The sequence below is a fragment of the Phaenicophaeus curvirostris genome, chromosome 7 (genome assembly GCF_032191515.1).
Source record: "Phaenicophaeus curvirostris isolate KB17595 chromosome 7, BPBGC_Pcur_1.0, whole genome shotgun sequence".
In the NCBI taxonomy this organism is placed as follows: Eukaryota; Metazoa; Chordata; class Aves; order Cuculiformes; family Cuculidae; genus Phaenicophaeus; species Phaenicophaeus curvirostris.
In genome coordinates this window covers 15,440,457-15,466,277 of record NC_091398.1, presented here as the reverse complement: position 1 = coordinate 15,466,277, position 25,821 = coordinate 15,440,457, and the positions used below count along the sequence as shown (strand labels likewise).

At 38.6% G+C, this 25,821-nt stretch overlaps 1 protein-coding gene across 3 annotated transcripts in view; it reads right to left on the bottom strand.

Annotated features, from left to right (window-relative positions):
• RAPH1 (Ras association (RalGDS/AF-6) and pleckstrin homology domains 1) overlaps positions 1 to 25,821 on the bottom strand; it is a 95,974-nt gene that overhangs the window by 37,792 nt on the left and 32,361 nt on the right. The window contains exons 2-6 of one of the 3 annotated variants that reach the window (XM_069860963.1): positions 23,415 to 23,534; positions 19,825 to 19,930; positions 18,479 to 18,996; positions 7,434 to 7,475; positions 552 to 626 (exon numbers count right to left, since the gene is read on the bottom strand). In XM_069860963.1, coding sequence (XP_069717064.1) covers positions 552 to 626; positions 7,434 to 7,475; positions 18,479 to 18,996; positions 19,825 to 19,930; positions 23,415 to 23,534 — 861 coding nt within the window. Of the gene's footprint in view, positions 1 to 551; positions 627 to 7,433; positions 7,476 to 18,478; positions 18,997 to 19,824; positions 19,931 to 23,414; positions 23,535 to 25,821 lie in introns of those variants that run through there. The other 2 variants (XM_069860964.1, XM_069860965.1) reach the window with 2 other exon arrangements.

Genomic DNA, 25,821 nt, shown 5'->3' with positions numbered 1-25,821 from the left:
GACCTGTTTCCTGAGAAGAAAATTAATTTATCATCAGGATTTGTACATACCTGGCTCCTCAGACCACTGTCTTACTAGGATACCCTCCCCACAGTATATCAAGACAGCATTCAAAATGTTAAAAAAAAATCCCATTACTTACTGCAGATTATCTCTAATACAGCAAGTGAAGTTACTTTAAGCATTCTATTTGTCTCTTAACAATACTGAATTCTCCCACATATTTTCCGCAGTTGTGAGCTTTTTAGTTTTTTTAAACTACTGAATGAGAATAGAAACAAAAAGTTCTAGCTCAGTACATTTCCTTTTCAGCTAAAGGATTTCACCTCCTGGCCTTAGCTAATAAGGATTTGCTAAGAACTTGAATACTTTGATAAATGTGCAGTAACAAACAATGAAGTTCAGCCTTTTAAAGCACCTTGGACAATCAGAAAATCATGTAAGCAAATGCATAAGTTCCTGGGAAGGGTAAGGGGGGAGGAGCACAGCACACTAAAAGCATTCTTTCTACATAGAAATAGTCACATACAGGTGGAAAGAAGAAGCATCACCTTGGTCAGCAAGTGAGAAGGCTTTCCTGCAATGTTTCTCAGAAGGAGGGAGGTTTCCCTGTCCAAATAGGAGTGCTTGTGCAGAAAGAAAGAGAAAGAACATAAGTCAAAAGAAGTCAGTATAGTAATTTTATAGTCTCTTGATTACAGAGGATAAAGTAGAGTTTAAGAAAAAAAACCAACCAAACTACGTCATCCCTTTATTTCCCTCCCATAAACGAATGAACATTCCCAAACACTATAAGCTTCACACACTGGAACAAAAGCAGTTGTGCTAATAGAGGACACTATTTTAATCCTCCTGTGTACAAAATGTCACACAATAGATTTAAGAAAAGTTTGGCTTACCTGCTACTGGTTTCTTTTCTGCAAGAGACATCTTGTTTTTAAATACATTTAGAAGTACAAAAGCAAGAAAACATGCAATTACAATCCTTTTCAAAATACTGTCCAGTCTTCTTAATCTGAGCATTCTACTTCCATTACACAAATATTATGCCACTAAAACCTGGTCATCCTGGAGACAAAGAACTGGTTTCATGCTTTCTACACTGGCTGCTGTTTCCTCAATTATAGAAAAAAAGATGTGACTGTAATAATAATAATCCAAACCTGACTTAAAATTAATTTTCCTTTTTTTTTGTATTTTTTTTAAAAAAAAACAGGATTTGGGTTTCTTTTTCTCTTCTACAGTTGGAATTATAAAATCCAAGAAGTTAGACGTAAATCCCTTTATTTCTTTTAAAACAGGAAGCAAAATGAGCAGCAACCAGTACAGGAGAACTTTTCAAAAGGTAAAAATCAATTAATGACAGTTAACACAGTGAATATCTTCTCCAGCATCTGCTACAGAGGAGCAACAAAACAATCGGCCCACAGGAATTTGCAGAGCCAAGTAGTCACAACTCTTCTAAGGAAATTAGGTGAATACTGTAGCACTTCACCAGAGTATCTTTTGTGCACCACCACTATACAGCAAATTGTCCCATGTGCCTGCACCTGTCTCAGCCTTACTTGTGTTGACTGGTCTAACGCTATATAAAACAAGGCTACGGAACAAGCTACTATGCTCTGGTTTAATTATAAAAATGAAGAGATTACATCTACAACTTCATGCAAGGCAGTACCAAAATAGTTTGGTGAACACAGTTTCTGCAGGGGGAATTTACCCGATGTGACTGCCACATGCTGGGATGAGCAATTACGGCTGTCTAGCAGGCTTTAAAAATCACAGCTCAGAAAAGACCATACATAGCATCTGAAATAAAACCTAGGTTCCAGCCCAAGCTCCATCTGGTATTTAGCCGCTAATACAGACACAGGTTATGCTACAGACTGGAGATTTTTTCAGCCTGTAGATTAATTACCAGCTGTGTCTACATCACACGTTTTAGAAGCACAACACTGCTGCCTAGTGACAGATTTTTCACACCTCAAGCACACGCTGATGACAGCTTTGTGATGCAGGACCTGTACAATTAAAAGGTCCTGTGCATTGTTTACAGCTATACAGAATTCTCAGATTAATCCTGTTAACGTACATAATCTTATCATTCGTGATCAATGAACTAACACATTCTGCCCTATATGCAGGATTTCCAGCAACTTCACTGATGCTTAGGAAAGGCTATCAATTAAAGGACAGTTCATTTACACAGCCTGAGCAAGCCTGACGTGTTGCTAACATTGCAGGTGAATAATACAGTTTTGCTTGACTGGAAGGCAGACTGATCCTGCTTTTATGACTTCTGCTAGGTGCATCTTTACTCTGAAGGGTATCCTTTCCTACACAGATGCTCTAACCCACATGAAGTCAGTTTAGAATGGTCTCATTGCAACATATTACTACAGAACTTCTAGAACAAATTGGTTGCTTCAATCCAAAGCTCAAAAATATACATAAAAAATGCGAAGATAACTTCAAGGAAATTATTTTGAAGAGTTTCTTCACAGAGTTCGTCAGACATCATTCACTCCAATTAATATGGATCACTTTCTTGGAGAATCGAACATGGCATTAGAAAGAACATTATGATGTACATTTGTAGCCTCTTTCTTGGGATTTAGCCACCTTCTCTCCTTAGCCTATCAGTCAACAACAGGGTCAGGTTAAGGGCAGGATACTGACTCTCTCCTTGAAGGAAATACTATTTGATGGAGAATATTTCTCCTACAGAGAAGATCAAGTCAGACCATGTAAACCTTCTTCCTATCATCGGTCACTCTGGTTGTTGCAATGTTGCGTTTAAGTACAGGCGAACTTTTCTCCACTAAGAAATGTTTTTTCTATTCAGAAATGGGAATGCCCTATATTTCTAACAAGATAATAATCACTGCGGATGACTTTGCTAATACTGCTTCCCAGACCTGCAGAAAAATAGGAAAAAGGATAACCACAGGGAAGTTATTCTGGAAATTGAGAATGAGGGGATTTCATGGGAACAGGTGTTGGCCAGTAAAAGGTGAAATAACAGTATGATGAAAACTACCTCAGTGAATTTGCGCTGAGTAGATCCGTCTAGAAACAGAAAGGCAACAGGTCTTTGCCAGATACCTTTTGTGAACAACACATCCTGCAGTACCACAGATATCCAAAAATTAGAATGAGCAGAAGCAGCAAAGTAACAGGAAAGCTTAAGTTCTAGGAATTATAGCTTTTTCTAGACATTTCTAGTCTTCCACCATTAAAAGCATCTGTTCTCCCTCCACCTACTCCCATCATAGCAATGAGAACTCACGTCCTAAGGAAAAAAAGTAGCCTCTCCTCCAGTGCATCGTCTTAAGTTCATTTAGAATAAAAAACCAATTCCAATTACACAAAGTACTATGTGCCACCCTCCAGTGCCACACATTTATCTACCCCGTTGCAGTAAGCCAACTGCTTCCACAGTGCAAGGCCACCATTTCTCATAATGGGCAATTTCATTTAAAATTTTTAAAAAACCATCAGGCAACCAGAATATCAACATATCCTTGGAAGGTAGTAGTAGTTTGAAACATCATGGAAGTATCAAGATTTGACAAAAGCTTCTAAGGCGGCAAGAATGTGCAGTTCTTTATACTAAGCATTACATTATAAGAGCTAGGTCGTATACTGGTGTTGGAAGGCTATTTAATTGCTGCATTCACTAAACTACTCAGTGAAGCTTATTCAACGTGGACAGTCAAATAGAGTCAAAGACTTGATGCCTACGCTGCTTACCAAATTCTTTGGAAGATCACATATTTCTAGGCCAGCACTAACTGTGCAAACCCAAATAGTTATAATAGGTGCACAGTCCAAAGCTAGCTGGGCTTCTCTACTTCTACTAGTGGACATCTAAAGCTGTATTTTTTTTTCTGTATAGGATAGCTTTCTCAATAAAATGACTAAAGCAAATGCAGTGCAAATGAAAAAGCTTCCCAAAGTTATTTCTGCTATATGTAGAAAAAGATCACTTATGAGACTTTAGCAAATGTTAATGTTTTCTACTAGAAGGAAATCTAAGAAACCACTTTGTCAATAAAAGAATTTAAAACCCAATGCTTCTCCTCTGATATCTTAAAAGATAAACAAAGGGTCAGACTTCATACAGGATTCCCAGTCAATCTAACACCACTGCTGCTCAGGCAGAACTCAAAATACCCTAGGCTGGTGAGCATCCAGGAAGAGAAATGCGATGGGGCTTTAGGAGGACTTTTAAGAGGCAATAAGAAACTTCTCTCCCTGTCATATCAAATCATGTTATTCACACTTTCACAGAAACTGTTTAAGTGAAGAATCTGTGGATGTACACCATGCTACATGACTTTGCAATTGTAACCCTGGCCATGCCAGAAACTGAACCTCATTAAGTCTGTTATTTATCATCTAAAGATACTCTTTCTTTCCTAAAAAACACAAATGTGAAGCCTATTATCAGGTATTGAATATTCTTTCTGCTTCTTTTCATGACAAAATCGCTTCTTTTAGGGACAGCTTTTTCACACAAATACATAAAAAGGATTCAATTACACCTTAGCTCTCCCTCATAATATGGAAGAGTCTTTGAACTAAGTTCCAGAAACTCAATTTACTTCAAAGACACAGAAAGAAAAAAATAGTGAAAAGAACATTTTTAACTCATTTCATGCAAGAAGTACAAGTAGAAATTGCAATGACAACTGTTTTGGACTGTTTTCTACCACAACTCCCAGCAGCAATTATTCCAAGTCACACTGAAAACTATGGATGCTCAAATAATAATTTTAAAATCCTCAAAATACTAGAAAAGATACGCTAATCAGAACATTAATGTTCTATAAAATGAAGTGTATACCTTTTTCAAGGGATAACAAAGCAGCTGTGCATGGAAGAATAAACTAGAGAAACATTTTTACATTAAAAATGGGGTATTATGATCAAGATACCAGAACTAACAAAAATGGTCATAAATAAACCTACTGACATCTCCATAAAGAACTTCAGCTGATATGGTTAATCACAACAGAGAAAACTAGATTTGAATAAAATTAACATTTAAGAGTTCTAGATGCAAGAGTTCTAGATGCAGCTAGGACAAAAATTAAATAGTTTTCAGATGTAGTTCACTCAGCAAAAACAGCTAGACTTGATTTTTATAAAAACAAGGAATATAGTCTTGTTCCACATTACGTTTTGGACTTCAAAGATTTCCTATGTCCTTTCTTTGAAGACAGGAATGCAACATCCATTATCCTCAGGCCTAAATACCAGAAGTTCATGGACCGGGTGCTGGATATTGCATTTCACAGTGGTTTCAGAGAACTCCAAAGCTACTCCTCTTAAACATAAAAAAAAGCTAATTATGCCAGAAAGTTTTCACAATGCTGACACACTTTTACACCCATCATCACCAACCCTACACCTACAAACTATGTTTGCTAAACAGGAAAGAACAGATGGACTACCCGGAAAATAAAAATACCTTCCAGATTTTCAGAGTATAACTGTTCGCAATATACTTAAACGATAAGTATTCCTCTGCATGGCCAAAAGCTCAAGATTTTCTCTCCTATTATTCATGTCAGTTCCTTTACAGAAAGTTCAGTGGGTTGTTTTAATTCTTGAGGTTCTGGGTCTTAGGATGAAAAGTCAGTTTCCAGAAAAAAAACCCCAAAAACCCACTAAAACCCACAACAAACGTGATTGCTAAATTAACCCTGAATTACTGAAAATATGAAATTTTTTTCAGACAGTAAGCGCTGGGTGGATTTTAAGAAGCAAAGACCCATTTAGAAGAGGTGATAAACTGATCTGCCTAGTTAGGTTCTGAAGGATGCGTGCTGTGTAGCCCATCTTGCAACCACAGCACACCACAGGTAAGGCACTATATAGATTGCCTCATTCCTTCAATTCTACTTGCATATTTTTGCAAAATCTTGACAATCACTTTCATATCAAACCCTGATCCTTTGTCTTGTTACACACTGATTATCAATTAGTACAGAAATGAATCAAATTTAGAAAGATTTAACCGCATCACTAAGAGACAGACTTGTATCTAATTCCTCTAATTTTACGGTAAGGACTCATAGTACATGCAGGGTTTAACAACAGTACAAAGCAGTATGAAAGGTGCCAAATATGCTCTTTATCCTTCTGGTTAAATATTACCTGTAGGTTCAAAGACATAATTCACTCAAGATATGTACAACAGAAGAACTTACCTCAGCACATTAAGAAAGAAAAAGCCAAAACCCCACACAACAGTGACAAGATTGAGGACCTGCATATGTAAATACCTTGCCACAATTCTTGCAAAAGTCTTTAGCAACTTAACACACACACCTAATTAAACCAGCTGGTGGCACTCTTGTGCCACTATTTTGGATTTAATATGACAGTTAGGAAATGCCATAAAAATCTTTTTAAAAAGCCTCCTTGTCTTTAAGAAATAAACTAAAATGAGGGAAACCGAGCAAGCAGTGGCCAACAGAGAGCTACGTGCTTGCAAACTTTGTTGACAAGATAACTATTACAAGTTCCACTTCAATTACGTTAGCATGCTAAAGCCTTTAGACTTCAGTTTTCAAAAGTGAACTCAAGAATTAAAAACAGTTTAAATAATTTTCGTAAGTTTCTCCCAAAGGGTGACAAAGGTGGGATAGGAGAACTGAAATTTTTATTCGCAGACTCTGAGATTACATATTCATATGGAACGTATAAGTGTACACAACACACAATTATGAACATCTAATTAAAAATGCATTCCCTCCTTTCCTTTGCAATGGGGACTGTTCAGCCTTAAGACAAGGAATGTGATGGGAGACCTTATCTCTCTCTACAAGTACCTGAGAGGAAGTTGTAGTGAGGTTGGTGCTGGTCTCTTCTCCCAAGCAAGAAGTGACAGGAAGAGAGGAAATGGCTTCAAGCAGTGCCGGAGGAGGTTTTGATTGGATGTTTGGAAATATCACTTGACAGAAAGGGTTGTCAAGCACAGGCTGCCCAGGGAAGTGGTTGAATCTCAGTCCCTGGAGATATTTAAAAGACATGTAGATGTGGTGCTTGGGGACATGGTTTAGTGGTGAACTTGGCAGTGCTTGGTTAATGGTTGGACTTGATGATCTTAAGCACCTTTTCCAACATAAATGATTCTATGATTCTATTCTGTTCTACGATTCTATGACTGCCAAGAGCAATCATGTTTCAGAAAAAAGAATTAAGTATATCTTAAATAGCCTTGCCCAATTAATACCTAGAAAGTAGGCAATGAACAACTTAAAGACGACTAAAAAGCTTGACCATAATGACATACGTGGTTATCGTACTGCACTGTTAGAGTACTAACAAATTAAACTCTAATGTGATTTCTCTGTTGCAGGCAAATTTGACACAACTATTGGCATAAACAGAAGCCATATAATCATGTAATAACAACTTACAGGAGTCAATTCTGCTTCCTCTTCTGGAAAGTTAATGGGATGCTTGATAGATGCAATGTCCCACAGAAACAGTAAAAACATAGGAAAATGGGGAGGGAAGGATACAAAAGGGGAATAAGGTAAAGGGAGAAGAAAAAAGGTTTCATTATTGCACAGAAGGGGGAAGAAAGAAGCAGTGATGACAATTAATGCAAGCATAGGAAACAAAACTAGATTAAGAAGTTGCAGTGTCCATTATCCAAATTTCTCATTATCAAATGAGCAATGACTTCAATACAAGAGGAGATTCAGGCTCTCTCCTAGGGGAAGGGAAAAGGAGATAGGATACAAACATGATTTTGAACATAGTACAGAGGGGAAACAGTAATCTCAAATAAAAGCACTGCAGTAAAACATCTACAGGCACACACTACATACTTCTTCAACCTTTGTTGAAACAAATCAGAAATAAACCCAGGTAACATTCTCTTTGCATGACCGCTTAGTCACTAAGCCAATAAGTGAGAGTTAAATTCTCTATCACTATAAAGAGACAAAGCCCTACTGCTACTTTACATAAACTTATCCTGCTTCCCGCATCACTTCCTCCATACCAGTAAATAACATAACTCTGGAGACAATTACTAAGTACATATAAGAACAATGTCTATTTAGTAGAGATTTATCTTATTTCAGATTGGTCAAACTATTTTAGATCTCGGAGTGCCCTCTTACTGTAATTCATTTAAGAACAGATGTAGAGCAAGTACTTCTCTACTTCCATAATCTTCAGTAAGAGAAGGAGGGATGAACAGGAAGACATTTTGGCTCAAGACAAACTGTTCATGGTAGCAGGAAATTAGGGGAACAATAATTGGATATTATGCTCCTAAAAAGCAGAGGGCTTAAGATTCCAGAATGTCATCCAATACTTGCTCCTTCTCCTTCAAGGGTACAGAAGCATTTGCTTCAGGAATGCTAATTTTGGTCACTGAGTTACACAGTTAAAATTTACAGATGCAAAAGGGATTACAGCTTCAAAGTCTCCGGAAAGGATAACACATACTTAGAAACAGAAGCAGCAGCATTAGATAATGGAGCTGCTTGATACTTCCATATATTTTCAATTGCTTATAAAAATCTTGCCAACCTATAACCACTAAGACTGAAATTTTCCAGGAAGTGTTACTGTAATAGGATGACTATTAGTCATTTACTCTAGATGAAGTATTTCCAAGACAAGAAAGGAAGGTGTATCTCATTTAAAATATACCTGTTTTTAAAAACTTCAGAACTCTGACCATGAAATACATCACTGGCAGGGGCATCCACAAAGACTTGCTTTGTAATATCCCATAGGGAGTCACCCAAATTTGTCTTAGCCTTTAGAATTAAATCTGTAGTCCATCAATTCACAGTAAAGTCTGGAGCATCACAATTGAAAAATCTCAAAGCTGCATCCTCTCACAGATTGCTGCCCAGCCCTTCCAACGGACTGCACACACTAACCTTGAACAAAAGACCGGCCAAGTTTGAGAATGTTTGGTTCCATGGTGGGGGAGTACAGCAGCCTTCCTGAGACTGCAGTGCCTGGCTGCTGCAGAGCATATTGGAGCCAGACATGGGAAGGGAGAATCTGGAGCTATTACTCTGTTCTCCCAAGTGGTCAACCCTCCTCCTGGAACAGACAATTCCATTTCACTACAAGCAACTGGAATTTCCTAACTCTTAAGTATTCAACTTCACAACTTTTCAAAAAAAACCCACAACAAACAAACACACAATAATCAGAAATTTAAATTTGTTGCAATTTAAGAAATCCAAATCGTCCACAGATGTGTTAAGAAATCACTGCACAGTGTGCATTAGGTGCACTGTTCACTAGTCCATGCACTTCCCAGGTCAGATTGTGATGCATCCGTGTTGGATACTAGTTCTGTCCTTAGCAGGGACAGGAAGAACCGCAAAAACTAGTAAAAACTGCAGTTCAAGCTTAGTTTCACTACAAGTTTTAAGAAATTTAAGACTAAACTGCCACAAGGAAGAGGCAGTCCTGACCTTCCGGCAACCACGTGCTCTCACATCTCTTATGTGGACAAAAGTGATTTTTGACCACGTGGTCCAGTGGATCAATGAACGACTAATTCAGGACTATTTTTCAGAGACCACAAGCTGATCCAAATCACTAAGCAGCTACACAGACTAGTGCCAATTCAAGACGGAGCAAGACTGCCCCCTTCAGCACCATGGAGCTAAACTAACAAACGAAACACGAAAACCCAAATGAAGTCTGTCTGCAAGGAGGAAGGTTCAAGCAGTAGAATTTCCCCAAAGAAAAATGTAACAGGAAAGAAAAAAATAAATAAGAGTTTAATTTCACAGAACAACAGATCACATTCAACCATTTTGGAAAGAGATTAATTAAGTGGAAGACTGAAGAAGGAAAGAAACCACAGGCTTAAGGAAGACTTATTCATCCGTAAAAACATCAGAGAATGATTATCATCAGGTACTTTATCCTGTGAAGGGCTCTAACTGCAGCACAGAAAACAAGACATCAAAGCAGCTAAGAAATCTAAGGAACAAGAATATGCTTAGCTTTAATTGGCTTTGTTTGAGTCTGCTGCCTTTTACACCAAGTAATAACCGTATTAAGTAACATTTGCTTATATGTATTGACTTCTAAACGATGAACGAGTCCTAAAAATATGACTGTAGACATCTAATCATCCAAAGATCAGTCACTAGACAAGAACGGGTACACACAGTGGGGGTGTTAGAAGTCACAAATCTACCTTTTTGGCTAAAAGCAAATAAGCCATATGAAAGAAGTTATGCCTTCACATTTGAAAAGCAAACCACTGATGAGGATGGTCTAAAGTCTTGAGTAACTTCTACGAACGTGAGACTAGCAAATGTCCAACGAAAAACTATAACCAAGGCTGTAAATTTGTATTTGCAAACAATTTTTATTGTACTGTAACAGATTAAACACTAATCTGCATGCGCAAAACTGACAAAGCTCATAGGTCAGTTCTCCGCTGTTTCTTGGGAACAGTAAGCATCATTTTCTGGGTTCAAACTCCTTTACAAACCTGAGAAACTCTAGTTTTCATCCTGTAAGTTAAGTGCACGCAGCTGAAGAAAACTGCATAAATTCTTTTCTCCTCTTAAGACTTTAATATTCCATAATCAGCTGCTGTGTTCTTAATTTTTGTCATCTGTTCCAAATTTGATTTTTGGCAACCTGAAGACAAACAAGTAATCTGTTGCTAATTTCCTACAGATGTAGATGTTGCAGAAAAAGTAAAGGAATTTGTCTTGGTTTTAAGTGGACTGGTGTACCTACAAAGAAACTGGCTGTTTTAAAAGCTCCATTAATTAATCACAAATTGTAGAGTGATAACTTCACTGGAAGCTGCAATCAAATCATACAACTCTCTCCGGTGCTTTTCACAAGATCTGGTAACATCATAAGGCAGGAATTCTCATTTCTCAACTCAGGTCTAGTGGCCTGGTCCAAGACTGCTTCCTCCAAGAGGTATGTTGCCTAGGATTACCTGGCCATTGATCTATGGTATTTTGGCTCTTGCAGATGAAACTAGTAAGAGTTCCAACCTCTGAGTGACCTTTTTCTCAGCTTGTCAGTATCAGTAATATATTTCTTTCCTCAGGAAATCCCATCATAAACACAAGTATTTTTCTAGCATTACTGACCAAAACAGCACATGTACATACACACACACAGCAGACTAATCATTTTAAGTGAATATCAGCTCAGCTGACTACCACTGCAACTAGAAAGTGAAGGCTGATGAACCCTGAACCCTGTGCCTTCATCTGAAAAAGTCAGAACAGCTACAGAATAAAAACCATCAAGTGCCGGTGTCTCCAGAAGAACACAACGGGAGAAAGGACAAGGACGCCGCAGGTAGGTTCTGACACTGCATGACACTTTTGGAGACAGTCAGCTCACTGTGCAATGGGCTACCAGGAACTTTTCTGAAGAAGCAGTTTTAACTGTAGCTAAATGCATTTGGGATAGCAGAATGAATCATCCAGTTGCTTGTCCACCAAAGACTTCAGTTTCACAGAGCTCAGGCAAAGACAATGCTTTTAGTGTTCATACTTAAGGTTAAAAAATATAACTGTAATTTTGTAGTTGTTACCAGCTCTGCCAGCCAGCTGTGTCAAAAAAAAAAAGACATGTATCGTACTGTCCATTTTCCTGTTCCTTCCAGGGAGGGAACTTGTAAGCTTATTCATCTGTGGGAGGTAAAGCTGACAGGCTATCTCAGAAGATAAATACATTCTCACCATTGCTGCTACACCGTAGCTGGTAACCTCCTATGTTCAAAAAAGTCACAGGGTAAATTTTAAACTAATATCATTTAAATAAGTCTAATATGCTGATGGGAGAATCAAGATTTACCAATATAAGGTAAATGTTTAGGTCCTCATTTTCTTTTCACTTAGGGTAAATTCATATACTCCAATTTTTAATAACTACCATTCCATGCACATGCAGTACTTGAAAATTTTTGAATGTCTCCCTTGGATTCCAATTCAAAATTCTTACAAAAAAAAAAAGCCCCTTCCTATCACGTGTTTTGCAGATTCCATAAATATAACGTGAAAGAAAAAACTAGGTGCTAATCTTGCAGGTATTGAGAAGAATATATTAGTAATGATTGGGTTCTAGTGCATCATATGATGAAAACTGCTTTACTGTCATGCATAAACTTCATGATGAAAAGCCAAGCACAACTGATTACCAAAATACATAAGTATTGTTTATATTTCATATACTGATACGTTTATCTCAGAGGATGCTTTGAAAGCCTCTGAAAAACCTGACAAGTGAAGAGTCATTTTACACGCATTTCAAGAACATTTCAAAACTAGATGGCTCACATTTTGTATGCCAACAAAACTGGAAGCCAAAGTAATGCTTCAAGGTGATAGACATGCACAGTTTTCCTTTACTGCTGACTTATTAAAAAATACTTTGTGACTAATGTTTGGAAAAAAAAAAAAAAGAGGAAGAGATGGTCTAATTGTGTTTCAAATTAAGTCTTTCCATTGACTATTTTCAGCTTCGGAAAAGGATAACTGGAAACACTCCAGAATACACTTTGCGTATAAAACTAAAAACATAGCAGAACTGGCAGAAAACGAAAATAATTTATTTTTTTTGTCTTTAGAATAAACACAAACAAATGTCTGCCATGCCTTGTTTGTTGCATATCTGTGACTACTCTCAAACTGGAGACTAACATCCTTAGCATCTGCTAACCACACAAAACACAGAACATATGGAAAACTACTCAAACCTTAAGCTTCCAAAATACAAGAGCCAATAACGCTCTAGTCCTCCAAGAGCTAAAACAGACCACACCTATCATCTACAAAAAGCATGTGAGGTTCAGCAATCCAACTCTATTTTAAGATACTGTTGACTACCAAAGACCATATATATTATGGATTTATTTCTCTGCACACAGAAACAGTTAATCGCATTTTCATACAATGTACCATTTAGTAAAGACACATATAACATGACGTACAGTAATATTTAAAGGGTAGAAAAGCTTCTGTGTTATGCTACTGCACAGCAAGTATTATTTCAGTGACATGTTCATACAAGAATAAAAACAGAATTTCCATGGGCACAAAGATTGTGTTTCCTTATGCCCTTTTCAAGTTTTCCACCTTATCCCACAGGAGTTATTAGCCAATAGAGATTATCTTTGTGTGCTGAGCTTACATTGCAACCATTACAAACTATCATACCCTTAAAGCTCCATTGACTTCCCTAATAGAAATGTTAAAAGTTTATACACCGCCTTCTCTGCCAAGTAAGGCAAAGAACCTGCAATTTTAAATTCAGTGGCAGTCCCCTGTCATGATTGTCACCATTTGCAGACTGAGTTCAAGTAAAACCAAACTAACAAACACAAAACCCAACACACAGCATTATCAACTGGTAAATGACACAATATGTTGGTATGTAAGTCAGAATCTCTCAGCCGTGCAAACTGGGTTACAGACAAAACTCCAACATGCTGAGAGGAGGGGGTGATGCTGTACTGGGCCAGACCAGCTCGTGAACTTCACACTTATCTGCAACCTCTTCACCGAGTACATGTGGGGCAGTAACTATGACTGCCCAGGAATGGATCCTTTCACCGGTCAGACATAACTAACTATGTGATCTCAACACAATTCTCTATTCTCTCTCCAGTACTTTTTTCTCCTATTGCTCTGGCACAGCTCACTGAAAATAGAAACAATTTCTTAGTGGCAGAGGAATCGAAAGAAGGGAAAAAGGTAATATGGGTGGGTGGAAGGGACAAGTTAGTCATCACTTCCCCTGCCTTTACTCATGCTATTACATCACTCACTCCGTCTACATTCAAGTAAAGTATCCCACACAGAAATCAAGATTTAGAGTGTATGCCACTCATTACACAACTAAAAGCACAGAAGATAAAGTAATCTACCAATTTAAGTAAGAATACAGTTCAAGCATGGATTTGGGAAATAATTTAGTGAAAGAAAAATTTCAATTTAGCAAAAATCCTTGGGGTTTGGAGTAGAAACAACTCCTCTAAGCATTGCTGAATAAGAAAAGATGGAGGACAAGATTTAAGTGCAGACAAATGACACTCAGTACTGCCAAGATGAGATCGCTAGAATATAATATCTTCAAAGACTGTTGTTTTAATGTCCATAGAGATAGTCCAAAGAGACCGTGTTAAGAATTGCTATGAAAGGAAGAAAATTAAACAAATCACAATGACAACAAATAAAACTGTGATTTCACACAAAACTCTGGGAATTCCAGTCAACTCTCCCGAAAGCGGCATAGATACAAATTCAGAATGAGAACAAAGATGGTCCTGGCCAGTAGGACCACCAAAGGTTATTATCTGTCATGATGCTGATGTATCTTCTGTCCCAGGAAGGTCCTGCAGCACAGACTTCTAGAAGGAAGATGACAACACTAAGGTGCCTGTCCAATTGCTTGGGCAATAAAATGTGACTAATCCCTTATCACCAACGGGTCTATATTCCTGCCCTCCCCTCCCCCCTCCAGTTCTTGGCTACAATTGTCCTACTCTGCATAAGCACACATCATACTCCCTTGAGCCTATGTAACTTGCCCAAATAACCCAGAATGAGCTGCAGAAAAAATGGTAAACTTCAGTGTGTTGAGTATCAGGAACAGCCAAAGCTGGGAAGAGGGATGAGATGAGGCAGTATAAATAAGAGCTTTGGGGAAGGAAGGGAGGAAGGAAGGAAGGGAGGAAAGTCATGTCCTCCCATTTTTAGTGGCTATGGAATTTCAGCCTCTTTCTATAAGTTCTGTCACCATTATCAGTCACAAAGTATTCTAGACCATACACGCTTTCAGTGGCCAATGCACAGCAGTGTTTACAGGATTTGCCTACCTTTCCAGGTGTGTGATAACCGCAAAGCTTAATTCTCTTTTTCAGACCAGCGTTTCCTCCTATCAAAACAGTCTTCCATTTTTACTTAATATTGTACTCTTCCTCTTGTAATACCAATAAAAGTAAACTGTGGAGGAAAGGATGACTTTTTAGAGTCTCTATACTGCCTAGAGAGAACCAAAAGGCTCGGTCAAAAGGGCAGAGCTGCCAAGTCACTGACCTCTTTCATAAGAGCCATAGCAGCAAAGAAAATTTTTAAAGGTCAGCTCAACTACAGAGTCCCAAGGAAGACAGGTGAAAAGAAAAGACCTAACTTAAAGCACTATGTGAGAATAACAAATCTCCAAAGAGATCTGCTATGGCCATGAAGTGATAGCCTTTCCCAAATTCTGCATAAAAACAGTTTTGGGCTTTTTTTTTCCTACATGAGCACACAGTCCTCTTCAAAGGCCGCTCCTCAGAGGGATGTCCCCTATTAGAAACAAACTACTGAGTCAACTGTGTGGGTGGGAAGGTAGAATTCGGCCATTCTAGGAAAAGGCGTTCTAGTTCACAATCTAGCCATGAAGATTAATAAACCTAAACAGTAGTTCTCAGGCACTAAATGAATAAAAAAGGAAATAAACTCCACTGTTAGTACCCAATGATTCTACCAAAGAATCCATGGGTTTCTGCTCATTAATAAGATGAATTTAATTTAACCACCACCACCACAGAATCTGTCACAAACTTAAGACAAATGTGATTCCCCTTTTCCTTTCATCAGTGATGAGAAAGGAAAGAGTTGTTTCACAGTAAGAAGTTGCCTCCCATCACACAACAGTTTTAATACTGAGAAGTCAAATATCAGTTCTGCAGCCAGTGGGGAAAAATTTCTCAGAGCCGAACATCATCTTCAGGCTACTAAAATTAAAAAGAACAGATAGGGCAAAACCAAAGCGGCATTGTTAATAAGCGTAGAGGTTTCTGCTCTCGAGAACAGAATTCAGCTCTCAAATTACAAACACTTTCTGGTTACCTTCTTCAAAGGAATCATTCCTATCAACTTATCTGGACAGAGAAACAGTAGCCACACTCTTATGAGAAGCAATCATTGGGTTTACAATTGCAGCTCTCATATGTCTTTGTTAGAAAGGCTTTTGCGGGCAATTTTGAGCCTTGCATGCAGTAGCTAAGAGCTCAGAAAGCATCCACAAAAGCAACTACAACACTTGCAACAATATACACAAGCTTTTTGTGAAGGCAAAGCAACTTCTTGATCTCTATCTCTTGATTTACCAACATCAACTTACTGAAGCGCAGCAGGTGGTTCATTGATTACTCAAACCACATGAAGAATTGAAAAATCCGGGAGACAAGGGCAATCTACTGATGCCTCAAGCATATCACTCCTGAAGAAAGAGTGCCCATGATCTAGAGGGAGACCTACAAAAGCAACTGCAGAAAACATCTTGCATTTTAAAAAATTAAGAAATGCAAAATTCAAGTTGTTCTTGTGCTATGTAAGTGCTATGGTTTGAACTAAATTAGAGTCAGTTTTCTGACTCTAAGTCTCATGTAAGTAACTTCATTTTCTGAAAAGTTAACTGCATGTTTTTTCAGACAGTTTCTCTCTAGCAGTGATAACATGGGACACTGGTATGCAGAAAGGCCATTGCTCAGACTTATTCCTATAGAAACCAAGGCCATCCTCAAACTGGTGGAAAAGGGGTCACTGCACCTGCAGGACAAGACAGGTGACCCCAAACTGACCAACAGAGTATTCCATCCCATACACACCATACTTGGTATAAAAATGAGAGATCACATGGGACTTGCTCTCTTCTATGATGACCAACGTACAGTGAGGACCTCATCTGTCTGTTTGCTCCTGATCCTGGATCCGTGCGTTCCTGAACCCAGTTCCTGAGCCCAGCCATGGAGTCTGCTCTGCAGTATTTGTGGTGACGTATGGGTATCAGTGGGTGGGGTGTGGGCGCAAACTCATATATTCATATATATGTATTATTACTTCCTAATTATTTTCATCATTATTAATACTATTATTTCATTAAAGCCGTAGTTTTAGATTCCAACCCACAAGTCTCATTTGTCCCATTTTCTTTTCCCTTTTCCCTGTCCCTTGGGGTGGGGAGGGAGGGATTTGGGAGCCCAATTGCTTGGTTGCAGCTGCTTGGTTTCACCCAGGCCAGGGCTAAGCCACAACAGCAAGTTACAGAAGCAATTTAGCCTAAGGAGAGATAAAAATGCAATATTGCCTAACTTTCCACATTAAAAAAAGAGGGAAGGGGAAATTTCAGCAAGAATAAGAAAGATTGAAAAAACAAAAATAAACCTTGTTATACTACACAGAGAAAATGATTGCCAAGCAACTAACAACATAATCAATGATTGTCACAGGCGGGCTCCAACTCTTAGGCCTACAGCAATAATATAAATGTTTGCATTTTCACTTTCCAAAGAGAAAAGGACACATTCCTATATACTTTTCTATCTACCTGTTTTGCCTCAGTCAATATGAATAAAAATACTGTATACCAACTTCTTATTCAAAGAGAAAGTTTACCTAAACTGTCACACATTCATTACTCACCATTTTAAATAAAGATTTAAATCTAAGCGCGAACTCAAGGAGTTGATCATTAGACTGACAAGCCTACATCATTCATTCTCCACATCAGATGAATTTTTGCTGCAGATGGGTAGAGGCATGCTTTCAGCACAGCTCATTCAAATCAGTGTTAATTATTGATTAGAGTAAACTCAGCTTGTTCCAGTTTTTGCCCATAGAAGAGAACATGTATATTAGTACAACTGACTGATTTAGTAGTACGACTACCAGATTTCTGTTTTGGAGAATATTGCTACCAGACAGCTTCTCATTTAAGTTGTTCAAATTCACCAGAACATTTCTCCCATTTCCTCATCCAGGACACCAGCCCTTCCAAGGTAGCCCAAACTGGCTGTGATTTTACTGATAAGATTCCTCTCTGATTAAGCAGCACCAAGGCACCAAAATTCCAAATGAACATCTGCTGTTGCTGCATTCTAGCCCAGTTGTTTGTAATGTGCACTACTTCAGAGCTCTCCCTGTCATACATTGAGCAAAAATATTAATTAGCAGCAAATTACTGGTATAGTATAGCTCCAGATAGGCACTCAAACTGCTCTATGCTTTCAGGCATTAAGTTTACTGAAACAGGAATGTCCTCATCAGTTTTATTTTCTTTTTTCCCACGGCTGTGCACTCCTCAGATTTAAATTAAAAGTAACAGATGATATCTACTTACAACAGAAATGCGTACTATGAAGCACTAAAACCCATGACTGGTTTAGGAGGAGGAAGAGATGGGGAAAGCCCTAACAAAAATAAATAGCAGTACACATTCTTTAAAAAGATTCCTTGCAGACAGAAACAAAAACAGAGAAAGAAGTAGCCACATCGTGTCTAGTCCATGCAAAAGCAATCTTAATCTTTAATCAACCCAAGTACACAGAAGACTTTTAGCTAGAAGTGTCATCACGAAAGATGGGGAAGGAGTGGATAGTAAAAAGAATTTCAAGAAAAAATCCTAACCAAACAATAAAAATCTTGAATTAATGACACTCTACCTCAGTGACTGGTTGCCCTTGTGATGTTAAGTCCAGTTCCTGAGGCCTCGTCACCTTATCGATATCCAAGGAGTCCATGCTGGAAGCTGCAGAAGTTATGCTGGAACGGGACGAGTTACTGATTGAGCGCACCTCAGCATCACTCACTGTGCCAGCAGATGCTGTCCTCCTGTGCTGAGCACTAACTACTGGTTTGGTGTCTTCTGCAACAGACTGTTGGGCTGCCTCATCCATGCTCAAAGAGGCCTTCTCTAACTGTGCAGTGATGTCATCCAAAGATACGTTGGCATGTGACGGTTTAGACACCTTACCAGATGAGGAGGACATTCCTTTCATGCTGCTGTGCTTAGCAGAAGGTCGGCTAGCAGGTGGTTTTGGAGCTTTGGGTTCTGCGGCAAGGCGTTTCACTGCAGCATTGTTTGCTGAATGAGACCCAATGCTGCTGAGCTCCTGTTCTATGGAACAGAGATCAGCCATGAGGGCATCTAGATCCACAGCCTCCCCCTGATTCAGGGCTTCTGCAACAAACAACAGTTTTCAGTACACGACAAGTTAATTAATTAGTCTGCAAAACTCTTCAACTTTGCACTATCAAATTTAACAGTTAGGATAAGGGAATAAAATAAGTGGTATTTTCTTTTCCCATCTCTGCTAACTAAGCACAACTTTAATTGCGCTACTACTCTTGACTGGTCTAAGGGCAGTTAAAAAACCCAACTATTTAGGTCAAATACATTCGCTGGCAGACAATCTATGAATGTTAGATCCTGTTAACAGAACCTAAAAATACATTTGTATAATATCATGCTTCAACTTTCAAAAAAAAGTGTAGGAGTTTTGCTATGCATTTTCTGCTAAAGCAATGCAAGGTATGTGACACTGCTTTAAAAAACCCCACAAAATACTATACACATACTCAACCTTTTAAGTGAAGACTTCCTGTATTACAACCAGAGAAGCTATTTAAAGACAAGGAAAACCCGGATTTTTGTTTAACATGAAAGCATTCTGTAGCTATATTCCCACATCCTGTCCCATGAAGCAAGATGCTCTTTATTCCTGCTTAACAGATATACATAAATTCATACTTTCATGAAATCACCTTCCAGAACATATATTTCTGTACACTGGACTACAATTATCAGATACCAGATCCTATAAAAAAAAAATATACAGCTTTAGGATACGCAAAATTCTGTGTTATCAGAAAGCAATGCCTTTGGCAAGCATGTTCTCACTTCAGTCAAACATGTTTAAATGCTCCTACATTTTACCATGTTCTCATTTATATCTGGAAGAGAGTTTTTACTAAACTAATGTTTAAGGAGATGAACAATTGAACAAACCATTCAAATTGTACATGGAGAAGCGATATGAGAAGTTGGCAAGATTGGTTTCCTGACGGAGAGGTGATCTCTTCACTGGTGCCACGGGCTTGTCTGTATCTAAACTCTGGGGAAAAAAAAAAAAAAAAAAAGAGAAGACAAAGGGGCAGAATAAAGTTTGACAAGACATCCGACAAGTAAACCTTCAAGATTAATGAAAATTCATTTTCTCTAACAGAACTTTATCAAAACCTCCTGGGATTTTCAGGTTTTAGAACTGAGAACTTATGTCACCATACCACGGAGATTTAGCTTCAGATATTCAATGAGGAAAAGATGTTAAAGACATTCTGTTTTAATTAGAATCAAACTGAAGCACATTTCAAATGCATTTTTAAGTTGTGTTACACACTAACTCATTTTGAAGCACAGACAGCTTGCTCATCAGTAACAACTCTGTAGCAAACGTCACAAACACTTGAACAGTCAAACTGTGGTACCCTAAGGAATGCATCATAACATATAGGCAGAGTCATGGCATAAGCACAAAAAAACCCCTTTCAATCAAAAAAAATCTATTAAAGAGGATTTAAAATTGGTTAAATTCAAATATTTTTCTCAACAAATCTGTGAAAAATGTTAAATTCTCAAAGCAAACCACAGCCACTTTATGTAGGATAATTTTTTAAATAAAAAACTAATACAAGTCGGGGGGAAAAAAAGCAAAGAAACCTTTCTACCCAATACATTTAATTGTTATGAAGGTTAATATGGGCATAATAGTACAATAAATACTAGCATTTTTGTAAGTAGTAAGGCACTAAGCAGCCGGGTACTATGATCCAGCTGGTGACCCAAGAGCTGCATGGTAGGGTCTGGAGCTGCTGCCCTTGGAGTGACAAGTGTTACATGGAGAATCTAGCTCGTGCTGTCGCCGAGGCTCAGCAGGCCTGCAGATGGTTTGAATTGAAGCAATGCTTGTCATCATAAAGCTTTCCTGAAGACAGGCTTGCCTGAAAGAAAAGTATCTTCCAGCTCTAAGAGAACAAAGTTTCTCACCTAAGCCTTTTTTTATTTCCATTTTCTACATTTATTTCCATTTTCTACTCAAGATTTTGTTGAAAATTAACTGCGCTATTTTTTCCCCCTAATGTTTATTTTTGCTCAACTCCCTTCTCTCCTCAGTTTGTCTCAAACTTAAAAAATTACTTAATTAGAGAAAACAATGATTACTTAATGAGAAGCTAGTGATGCAGCCTTATCTCCCATCAGGTGGGAAAACCTCTCACCTTTAGCATCTCTGATGCGGCTTACATATTGTCCCACACAGAACAGCTAAGAAAATTAAAATAAAAAAATATCTATTTGTAATCCTATAGGAAGCAGTGAAACTAGAGACAGAAGAGGCAAGTTAGGGCTCTTTCCTTCAGACCGAACTGCCACAAAGGATTTCTTGCAAAGCAAATATATACAGGTTAAAACCATCTAAAATGTGTTATTTTATTTTAATATTAATTAAGGTATTTCACATCCTCAGAAACATGCCATATGACAGCATGCAATATGCTCTCGCTATTATCAGATTACATTCTCCACAGCACATCACGATGCTAAACTAGCATTTTGGAGAACTGCTGACAATTTCAACACCAGCAAAAGCTGAATGATCTTAAGAAGCAAGGCAAGATTTCCTTCATGCAACTTCCACCACAGAGCAGCATGACTAGAGCAGGATGAGTGTTACTACACTCTGCATCAGCACCAAACACAGCTCATGTGTGCCGAAAATTATGACTACATTTTATAATGCTTTCATTAGACCAAGAGTTAAAGAGGGCAAAGTGAATTCAAATGATCTCATGGGCATCTTAATTACAAAACTTTTTAAAAGCACTTTCACCCAAAAAAGGATTTGGGTCTTACTTTCAATTCCCCCAAAATAAACATTTAGGAAACCTAAAAAGGAAGTTAAAGTTCAAGGAACTCAAGGACAAAACCCCCTTCCTCCTACTGCTCTTAGAGTCCAGCTGATAAACAGCAACAAACGCTGAGCCTAGAGGAGAACGCACTTTGGACCTCATTAGCTCTAATCAATCTCCTTCATTGGGACTTCACTGGGACAGCTGCATCAAGACACAATCACTTCCCGAACAAATGAACTGAGACACAACTAACTGGATTGACTTGTTTATACAAAATCATACCAGGTCATTCAAAGTTTGGAGGGAAATGTCATTTCTCAATACTCACAAAAGACAGAGGAGCAACTGTCTGGCTATGTTGCAAACTGTGTTGTACAGCAATATGAAGGTGAGAAACAAATTATGTGGCTCCTCCCCTCAACTATCTGCTCTTAGGTTTTAAGAATTTTGCAGGGGTCAGCACACAAGTTTAAGTATCACCATGAAGCCCATTTGTAGCAGTGTAAGCCCCACGTAATGTTGCTCACACCTGAAAAAAACAGGGCAGAGAACAAAAGGCCTAAGATCAGTTACCAATTGTGCTCCTCTGTGAAGATCCTCACTTAGGGTAAGATCCTCACTTAGGGCAATTTACAGAGCCCATGCCTTCAAAATGGCTCCCGCTTATGGAAAATCCTTCATAGGAAGTTAAAAAAAAACCCAACAAGAATTAAAATATACAGATTTATTTCACACTGTCTTCTATTATCTCCAAAAGACAGGACTATGTATTACACTGCATGCACAAATGCAGAAAAAAAATCATTTTCCCCTTGAGCGCTACCTACATTTAGATCCTACAGGTAGAGATTTAACCAGAAGATAACAGAAATGAGCCTGACTTTTTTAAATGCTGTCACAACTGGCTCAATTTTCCTTCAGTCTTTGGGTAAGATAAAGATGGGAAAAACTGCCTCTTCTCTAGTTTACTAAAACTTGAGGTCTCAAGCCTTTGCTTAAGTCTGTGACAAAGAGAGAGAGATGATTAAGTACATTATTCATGAGGGCCAGCTCACATGGCTGAAAAGAACATAGTGAGCAGTCACAAAGAAACCTGTCACCCTGCAAGAACTGCTTGTGTAGGAAAGGAGAAACACTAGAAAGAAGGAAGTGCCAAAAGATGATCTCCTATCGCTTGTTCCTCTGATGCAGAAAGAGTACTTTGGAATAATGTCGAGTCCTCTAGGGTTTATCAGGGCACCTTACCATGTCATCAGTGGCAACATTCACCATTTCTTGTTCCTTATTGCTGCTCAGGTGAAATAAATACATGCCATCATAGATGGACAATGTCAAACCATAGGTTTAGGGAGATAGCTTACCTCTAAGCCAGCTATAGTCAGTGTATCTCTATATACATGAGGACAAAATATCAATTCCATAGTTGTCAGCAGGAATCGTACCCTTTGGGAACAAGCTAGCAGGTTGTGAAAAATTAATTCAACAATTTTGAGATGGGGAAAACAAGCCAATTTAGAAACTTCTATTATAGAGTACTGAGCTGGTCACACGCTAGAGTCTTCCATGCTGCAAGCCACAGTGCCAAGCAGTTAGTGTCCAACTGAAAAGAAATGTTTAATATTCAACTGAAAAGAAATATTTAATGACTAAAAAGGATTAATTCTGTGAAATCATTGAAACCTCCCTAACCTGTGTAAGTTTGTCCAGTTCCCCCAGCCAGGCCCCAAACATCTTGTCCAGATCCTGATCTTCCTTATCACTATCTTCTTCTGCACCATGGTCAAGTTCTTCATCTGATAACTGCTCCATCTGAAAGAAAAAATAAATAAAATAGAAGTTTAATACTCAAATTGTATCAGTGCCTAAGAAAATTGGTGTGAACTACCAGTTTTCTGAAACAGCATTCTGAAGTCAAAGCACATCTGTCCTTAAGCTTTATAAATATTGCATATATTCACAGTTTGATATCCTGCTCACAAGTGAAAGCTGAAATGGGCAATTGCAAAGCCATTCCTGTAGCTCACTTTTGCCAGTACTGTGCACAAAAAGATAAAGAACAGATTCCACAGTATTTAATACAGCAGCAGAGATTATTTCATGCTAGCCTTGCACGTGCATTCATTGCCAGCTATTGTTGGCAAAGTCTTTACATTACAAAAAATTCAACTCTTGTCCAAGGAATTCAGCTGAGCACAGTTAGGCAACACCATTCAATGCACAGGGCGTGCAGTCTCGCTGCACTGCAAAGAGCTGACTCTACACATCTGTAAACAGAAATGCTTAAACAGGCCACAGAGAATGCCAGCAACGCATCCCATGAGACAGTTTCAATCTTGGACATTGTCCAGATCACTTCAGTGATACTGCACAATTTTTGCCTAACAAAAACTCCTCCCCGGAAGCAAAGAGTCACCATTAGAGCTACCAGACCCTCCTTCATTCAACAATGTTTTCCTGTGTACGCTTAACATTGTTAACCCAGAATCTGGTTCAGAATGAAAAATTATGTACTCAGGGGGACAAATGACACAGCCAACAATTCGGGAGAGGTCAGTCTCTACAGGAGAGTAAATCCTAGAGGTGTGCTAGAGAGCGTTCAGAGAACCGATTGCCACAAAAAGCTACACAAAAACCCCCACAGTGTGCTGTACTGCTTAATTTGGTCAAGTCAGGGCTACATAGTGATTTGCTACATAGCTTTCAGAAAGCACCAGTTAACATCTCAAAAATTTGAAAGCAAACTTTCTAAATGCTAGCCTTCAGGAAAAGACAAACCTTGATCTGAAAGACATCACAGTCCAGCAAAATTGAACTGACGAGAGATGTTATGAAAGACAATAAAGGCCTTCTCAGGCAAAAAACTTTTTGATCTGGTTTTGATTTTATATGACACCTCACGCAAAAATCCTCCATGATTTAGAATCATAATAAAACCAGGTTGGAAGAGACCCACCAGATCATCAAGTCCAACCACTCCTATCAAACACTAAACCATGCCCCTTAGCACCTCATCCACCCATCCTTTAAACACCTCCAGGGAATGTGACTCAACCACCTCCCTGGGCAGCCTCTGCCAGTGCCCAGTGACCCTTTCTGTGAAAAATATTTTCCTAATGTCCAGCCTAAACCTCCCCTGGCAGAGCTTGAGGCCATTTCCTCTTGTCCTGTCCAGCGTTTCCTTCTATTTACACACTGCTTACATTTCACTTTACTTCGATAAAATTTTCAGGGTGCAGGAGTCTTCAGAGGTGATCTACAATTCTGAGGTCAGCAGAAGTCAATGCCTCCACAGATGCAAGACACTGCCATCCAGTTGCTCTAGGCAAAGCCACTTCAGTCGCCTACTGATTTTACTTTCGTGGAAAAGCACAATGCAGTGGCAATAAAGAGGCAATAACATTAATGCTAACCTAGCAAGGCATGCTGTACTGAGCAAACACTGAACAGACTAAAATCACCCCCTGAATCTCATTTCTTCCAACAGTTGTTTTGAGTCCTGTGAAGTACTTAGAGCACTCCAGGGAAGGAAAGGAAGCTCTTCATAAACTATAAGATGATCTAAGTCATGCTGAAATCCAAAGAATGCCAATATGCTTATGTAATAGAGCTGCATCCTTCCATCAAGACTGCACCAGTTATTATGTTCTATACAACAGGCATGCATCCCTCTGCAAGATTCCTCTCCATCATACCACCTGAAAGCCCTCCTAGATACAGAAATGGAGACAGCAGTATAGCAGCAACTCATACTCTGCCTCAGCTTCTGCAAAACAAGCAGAAGCTGGATTCCACTTTCACATTCCTTTAAAGCATTGCTTTACTACTCCTTAGGCTTTTACATGGACCAGCAATATTGTAAATTCAAGACAAAACACATTATACTTAAGGTGACAAGGTGAAATTGTTTGCATTTAACAACACAACATTTTTCAATGTCTAGGTACACTTGAAGTAAAGGATTTTTATTTGAAAGCTAAAGGAAGCTATTAAAAGCGTACCTTAGGAGGTATGACTATGAACTGGCAAACCAAATTAATGGAAATTGCGATATAAAACAGATAGAGCTCAGTATTTACAGACACTGTACACAGCTCGC